The sequence below is a fragment of the Mus pahari genome, chromosome 3, assembly GCF_900095145.1.
Source record: "Mus pahari chromosome 3, PAHARI_EIJ_v1.1, whole genome shotgun sequence".
NCBI lineage: Eukaryota > Metazoa > Chordata > Mammalia > Rodentia > Muridae > Mus > Mus pahari.
This window is the reverse complement of record NC_034592.1, coordinates 103,733,339-103,740,561: the sequence shown is the minus strand read 5'-3', so window position 1 is coordinate 103,740,561 and position 7,223 is coordinate 103,733,339. Positions and strand designations below refer to the sequence as shown.

General features: G+C 45.5%; 1 protein-coding gene across 3 annotated transcripts in view; it reads left to right on the top strand.

The window, feature by feature from the left end:
- Vps39 (VPS39 subunit of HOPS complex) overlaps positions 1 to 7,223 on the top strand; it is a 36,889-nt gene that overhangs the window by 23,581 nt on the left and 6,085 nt on the right. For all 3 annotated transcript variants that reach the window (XM_021191932.2, XM_021191931.1, XM_029536222.1), the window contains 8 exons: positions 497 to 639; positions 3,317 to 3,460; positions 3,937 to 4,078; positions 4,193 to 4,279; positions 4,763 to 4,836; positions 5,134 to 5,232; positions 5,723 to 5,840; positions 6,265 to 6,393. In XM_021191932.2, the coding sequence (XP_021047591.1) occupies positions 497 to 639; positions 3,317 to 3,460; positions 3,937 to 4,078; positions 4,193 to 4,279; positions 4,763 to 4,836; positions 5,134 to 5,232; positions 5,723 to 5,840; positions 6,265 to 6,393 (936 nt within the window). The remainder of the gene's footprint in view (positions 1 to 496; positions 640 to 3,316; positions 3,461 to 3,936; positions 4,079 to 4,192; positions 4,280 to 4,762; positions 4,837 to 5,133; positions 5,233 to 5,722; positions 5,841 to 6,264; positions 6,394 to 7,223) is intronic.

Below are 7,223 nucleotides of genomic sequence, written 5' to 3'. Positions count from 1 at the left end.
GCCTGCCTCTGCCTCTCGAGTGCTGGGATTAGAAAAGGCTTCTTTTAGATGGTTGTTAAGTAGTCTTAATCCTGTGTGTCTGTGAGTGATGCCATTTTTCTGACATTTTAATGAAATTTATGTACAGTATTCAGATCATAGCTGGGTGACTTATTAAGTTTTTCTAAACTTAGACTCATTTCCTGGGGTGAGGGGTAATCCAGGCATGCTTATGTTTACCTATCGTTGTAGCATTTAGGAGGCAGAGACAGGAGGATTGCCACAAATCTGAGGCCAGCCTGGTTTATGTAATAAGGCCCAGACCAGCCAGGGTTACACAGACCCTGTCTCAAAACACACACACACACACACACACACACACACACACACCCAAGAACCGACAAGCCATCAGTCTGGGACTGACTTTGCTATCATACATGATATAAATACCATGTTGTATTTTGTTCTTACACTGCTGGGTTCCTTTCCTAAGGACATGTGCTTTCCTTTCTTATAGATCCCACCCACGTGATGGGCTTGTACCCCGACCTACTGCCCACGGACTACAGGAAGCAACTGCAGTACCCGAACCCGCTGCCCACACTCTCTGGTGCTGAACTGGAGAAGGCTCACTTGGCTCTCATTGACTACCTGACACAGGTAGGCCTAACACACAGGATGCGGCTACTTCGCTGTGACAGCAACAGGGCCTTAGGAGGTCCTTAAGTGAAGGCCGTGGAAGTTGGGGTGGGCCACATTCTACTGCCTCCCACTTAATAGTACCGTTGACTTTGTTATTTGTATGAATTCTTTGGGAGTTTCATATAATGTTTTTGATCATTTTTACCTTAACTCTTTCCAAACCTCCTCTTAATTTTGTGTCCTCTTTAAAACAAACAAACAAACAAACAAACAAAAAAACCAAAACTCCAATTTTTGCTTTCTATATACTTCTAGGTGTGGGACCATCCTTTGGGGCCACACCTTTAAGAAATCTTTAACTGACACACTCCTTTAGAAACCACCTGCTACCCATAGCTCCTTGCTTAAGGGTGGGGGCTGTTTTGTTTTGTTTAAACTAAATCTACATATTAGTAAGCATATTCACAGTAAGTTATATGACCTAAAAGGGGTAAATTTTAATTGTTAAGAACTTTTCCATGCCATACATAATTGTGAGGGAAATGCCTATAGTTTAGGAAACATAGAAAATATAAACCAAAGGGCCACAGTGGCACAAACCTTTAATCCCAACACTTGGGAGGCAGAGGCAGGCAGATCTCTGTGAGTTCAAGACCAGACTGATCTACATAGTGAGCTCTGGACATCAGAGCTATACACTGAAACCCTGTCTCTAAAACAAACAAAAAGTATAAGCCAGGGAAGTCGCCAACAGTTTAGCTCTGTTTAGTTTCTTATGTGTATCATGAGCTGCTTCTATCTGTTCTGAGTTAGGATTTTTTACTTTTTTTTTTTTTTTTTTTTTTTTTTAAAGATTTATTTATTATATGTAAATATACTGTAGCTGTCTTCAGACACTCCAGAAGAGGGCGTCAGATCNTGGTTATGAGCCACCATGTGGTTGCTGGGATTTGAACTCAGGACCTTCGGAAGAGCAGTCGGGTGCTCTTACCCACTGAGCCATCTCACCAGCCCCCGATTTTTTACTTTCTTATGTGTAATCATGCACTAGCTTCTATTTGTTTGAGTTAGGATTTAGTTTCTTACGTGTATTCATGAGCTAGCTTCTATCTGCCTGAGTTAGGATTTATGTTATGTGTATGGCGGCTTTGATGGTGTGTGTCAGTGTAGCATAGCAGGTATGCTTGCATTAGCAGAGGAGAGAAGAGCATCACATCCTCTGGAGTTAGAGGCAGTTGGGAGCCGCCATGTGAGTGCTGGGAATTGAACCCAGGTCCTCTGAAAGAGAGCCAGTACTCTTACCACTGAGACATCGCTCCAGCCTGTTTTGTTTTGTTTTTTTTTTATTAATTTCTTTATTACAAATGAAAATCAAAATATATTTTCTGTTTTACAGTTTGCAGCTTGAAATGTAGCCGTATATTGGGAAAGTCCTTCCTTGTCAATAGTCAGTTTTCTCTATGTTTATGGTCTGATTTTTTTCAGTTTACTATTATGAAAGTTTAAAGTCAGCATTACAACTTACCTGACTATAAAGCTTCAGTTTTTCTGAAATAGGATCTTATATAGCTCAGGCTGACCTTGAACTCCCTGTGTAGCTAAGGGTGACTTAAACTTCTAACCCTTCATTTCCTGAGTGCTGAGAAATGGACACGTGTACACCTCTACCCCCAGTGTATGTGATGCTGGGAATTAACTGAATTGTATTCCCAGCCCTCCTTAAAACTTCTTAACTCACAATTTGTTGCAAATAGTTTCTGTTTATTTCCTGTGTATACACTCATGTCAGAGACTTTATAGCTGTTATTCCAGGTATACCTGTAGGCTCTGAAAAGCGTCCCTGGGAAAACTGTAATGCTGCACTTCACTGCTGCTTCAGGGTCACTGAATGTCAGCTGGCCTGACCACACCTCTCAGCCTTGGTGTGTCCTTGACTTTGAGCTCCAGGTGCCAGGCTATGACTGGCAGCCTGCAAGGACCACATAGGCTTGTCTCATTGTTCACACTTTGGAGTCCTAGGGCAAGTAAAGACAGTTCCTGGGATAGGATATTTCTAGAGGCCTGTGGCCTTTTGCTTCTGCCATTCAGGCTTTAGGAAAGAACACACTTCCCTGGTCTCCAGTAACCTTCGGGATGCATGGCAGTAAGCAGCACCAGTGTTGAGACAATGGGCTTCGGTAGACAAAGAGAAGTACATGAAGATTAGGCTTTTATTGATTTATTTATGTGGAAATGGGTCTCACTATATTGCCTAAACTGAGTTTGAATTTATGATCTTCCCCACTCAGCCTTTTGAGTAGCTGGGATCACTGGCCTGTGCTTCCATGCCCAGCTAGGTGAGGTTTCAGAATAGTCAAAAGCTAGTCTAAGGAAACAGTGTTCATGTGTTTGAGGTGGAGGGGTGGGGGTGGGCGTTGGGATGGAACGTCATGGTAAAGTGCTTGCCCAGCATATACAAGGCCTTGGGTTGGATCTCTAGCACTGCAGAAACAAAGCAGAAGGGCATCTCTGTTGTCACTGGGTCTGTGGCAATGTGATAGTCATGTCTTTTGATCTTTGGCAAAACATGAATGCTGCTATTAGATGTCTTGTCCAGGGTGTGGACAAGAGCTGGTTTGGGGGCATTCAGAGTTAAACTCGGGTGACGAAGGAAGACCTCGTCCTGGCCCTGACCCAACGTTTTTGCAATTTTCAGAAACGGAGCCAGTTGGTAAAGAAGCTGAATGACTCAGATCACCAGTCCAGCACCTCCCCACTCATGGAGGGCACTCCCACCATCAAGTCCAAGAAGAAGTTACTTCAGATCATCGACACCACTCTGCTCAAGTGCTACCTCCATGTGAGTGGCTGTAGCATGCCAGCCCCTTACTCTCAGACTCTAGGGATATTCTAGGGAGCTCTGTAGGAGACCAGCACTACTAAGAGTAAGATCTTAGATGATGGAAACCTCCTAGCCTATGTCTGATATCTTTGTGTTTCCTTTGATGAAGAGTATAAGTCAAGACACTCATTTGGAGGTCCTTTGCCAGTAAAATTGAGGTTAGTGCCACAGACTCAACAGGGACAGTAGTTCCTCAAGGAAAGTAACCTGTTTGTTTCCCCCAGAACATTGAGACACGTGTGCTGAAGATGTAAATGCTCTAAAGGCCACTTCTTGTCATCCTGCAACAAGGACTGTTTTCTGTCTTATGCTTGTTATGTCCCTGGCCCTTGAGCCTGGAGCAGACTTGGGCAAATGAAGGGTGGGGTTTCCAGGAAAGAGCTTCTGCTGCTGCCCCACGTGACTCCCCATATCAGCATCCTGTCTCCCCACAGACAAATGTAGCCCTGGTGGCTCCCTTGCTGCGCCTGGAAAACAACCACTGTCACATCGAGGAGAGTGAGCATGTGCTGAAGAAGGCTCACAAGTACAGCGAGCTAATCATCCTGTATGAGAAGAAGGGGCTCCATGAGAAAGGTGACCCGATGGGACCTTCCAGAGTCTGGGAGGGAGGCATTTGATATTGGCAGAATCCAGTGGACCTCACATGAGGGAGAGGCTCATGGGTTTGTTCTTGGGTTTTGTGGCCAGCTCTGCAGGTGCTAGTGGATCAGTCCAAGAAAGCAAACTCACCTTTGAAAGGTCACGAGAGGACGGTGCAGTATCTGCAGCATTTAGGTGAGCCTGTTGTGGTGGTAGGTTTTGAGACAAGATCTCACTGTGGAATGATGGCTGTCCTGAAACTCACTATGTAGACAAGGCTGGCCTCAAACTTAGAGGTTCACCTGCCTTTGCCTCCTGAGTGCTGGGATTGAAGACATGTGCTTCCACACCCACATTTAAAAGTTGTGGAAGGGGCTCCTGCTTATATAGGCCTGATCTCCTGCCATTCCTGAGTCGGGTCAGTCTCTTGCCTCGTGTTCCATCAGTTCTGTTCCTCTGCCTGGCATCAGACCCTCCATGGCTGAACAGTGAAATCCTTTTTTTAGTATATGGCCATACCATAAGAAATGAGCAGATCCTCAGGCTGGTGCTTGGAGCTGTTTTGTCCACAAGATGAATTCTAAGGTCACATCTACACCTGCATACCTATCCTTCCAATCTTATTGGACAGGCCTGACTTTTGTCAACTGCTAACAAGTCTTACTTTTTTCTTTGAAGGCACAGAAAACCTTCATTTGATTTTTTCCTACTCAGTCTGGGTGCTGAGAGACTTCCCAGAAGATGGCCTGAAGGTAGGTCATAGGCCCCTGGGCTTGTCTGGTGCCACAGTTGATCCTGATTATATTTGGTGAGAGAGCCACAGACGCAGGACGAGGCTAAAGTGGGCATGTGGACAGACTGCTTATGTATGTAGAAGGAGCCTTGTTCTAAAGCCGCTAGGCTCTAGCCTCAGCCCCCATAAACCAGCCAGCAACTGTTACCTTGTCTCCCCTTCCCCTCAAAGTGTCTGCAGCCCTAACCCTGCAGGCCTGTGTGTTTGTGGCCCAAGTCAGAGGTTCAGCTTGTAGAACTTAGATTTGTTCTGACAGATATTCACTGAAGACCTCCCAGAGGTAGAGTCTCTGCCACGAGATCGAGTGCTCAACTTCTTGATAGAGAATTTCAAGGCTCTGGCCATTCCTTATCTGGTAAGGTACAGTTGGGTTAGTCCAGAGGACTTTAAACTTCAAATCATGGAGCATATGGGTCACTTAGGTGGTTCAGATTCCAGGTAGGGTCAGCTCACTTGGGTGTTGGTGAAAATATGAGAACAGTTATTTCAGCTTCCTCTGAAAAAAACACAATCCCATGGAACCAAGCTAGGAACACTCCTCTTAGCAGAGCGTCTTGGTCTACTAGAGAACCAAGGGAACGAAGAATGATGGCCTTTAATCTTAGCACTTGGGAGGCAGAGGTAGGCAGACGTCTGTGGGGTCAAGGCCAGCCAGGTCTACAGAGTAGGTTTCATTTAGATTGAAGAAACCATCCCTCATATCACTGGGTTTTATCATAGTTTTTGGAAGAGATGCCCCTTGGTGATCTTTATAGCTTAGTTAAAGAAAAATGGGGATGAAACCTGGGAGGGAGACTAGGAGATAGACTCAAGTACCAACCAGCCTGACTAACATCCCACCTCAGGAACACATCATCCACGTGTGGGAGGAGACAGGCTCACAGTTCCACAATTGCCTGATCCAGCTCTACTGTGAGAAAGTGCAGAGTCTGATGAAAGACTACCTCCTGTCGCTGCCCACAGGTATCAGTGCCCATCCAAAGCAGGTGGCCCCAGGCCTTAGCAGTCAGACAGAGCCCGATGCCTGTGTGTGGTTTGGGGAAACAGTCCCTGTTGTTCTCTAGGTAGACAAGAAGTCCTTTAGAGGAGTAAGAGACACTGAGTGACTCCCTCAGATAAGACAGAAGGAACCAATATGTCAGCAAAATGACAGCTTTGTTGCTAAGAGACATGCCGGCCAACATGTTTGTCTGCTTGCAGGGTTCCTTAATGTCCCACGCGTGTTTTAGAACCAGTGAGATCATGGAGTAAAAGAACTCCCCTGGGAAACCTCCTTGGAGGCCCTTCCCTGATAACAGGGTGACATCTCTGAGCCCCATTTCCCTCATAGGACCCCACATTATTGCTTAACAGCGTCCTTTCATATGGAACGTGGTTTCCCTTAAAGGTAAAAGTCCAGTCCCTGCTGGAGAGGAAGGGGGTGAACTGGGAGAATACCGACAGAAGCTGCTCATGTTCTTGGAGATCTCCAGCCACTATGATCCAGGCCGGCTCATCTGTGACTTTCCCTTTGATGGTGAGTGCCTAGCTTAGAGCCAGAGCTGCTTCAGCTAAGCATAGAGGAGGCTCATCTCTCTTTATTGCTGTTCTTCAGCCCTCTTCAAAGGTGGGTGTGTGAGGGCCCAGGCTTGCAGGCCATCACTCCTGTTCCTCAGCATCCCTCTTTTGCTGAGGCTGAGAGAAGACTCTGGGTGTGAAGCATATGCTAATTTGTAGATTGTAATCTGTTGCTTCAAAGTAATTCTTGTTGCACTCATTGTTGAGTTCTCCTGTAATCTGGCATGATTCATCGAGGAAACGGTAAGTCTGTCTGGCATCAGCTCAACGAACACCAAGTCTTTGCCTCGCGCTCTCTGGAGTTCCTAGTCTGTATGCACTTGGTCGTTTGATGAGGATTCTTGCTCAGTTTATGGACTGTTAAAAGGGCGAAACACAGCCAGCCATGGTGGCGCATGCCTTTTATCCCAGCACTTGAGAGGAGGAGGCAGGCCAATCCAATCTCTGTGAGTTCAAAGCCAGCCTGGTCTACATAGTTCCAGGACAGCCAAGGCTATGTAGAGAGACCCTGTTTACAAAACAGATAGGAGAATGGAGAATGTGGATAGAACCTCCTAAATTAGCTTCCTTCTCCTTTAAAAATTCCTTTAATAACTTTCTCCCTTAAAGGTAATAATAATATTTACTATTTTATTTCACTATATTTTTAGTATGGTGGTGTTTGGGATTGAGCCATCACATGTGCTGAGAATGTGCTGTGCCTCTGAGCTGTGCCCCAGCCCCTTCTTTTGCTTTTGTTTTATGTTTTTTTTTTTTTTTTTTTTGAGGATTGGCTTGGTGGCTTTTTTT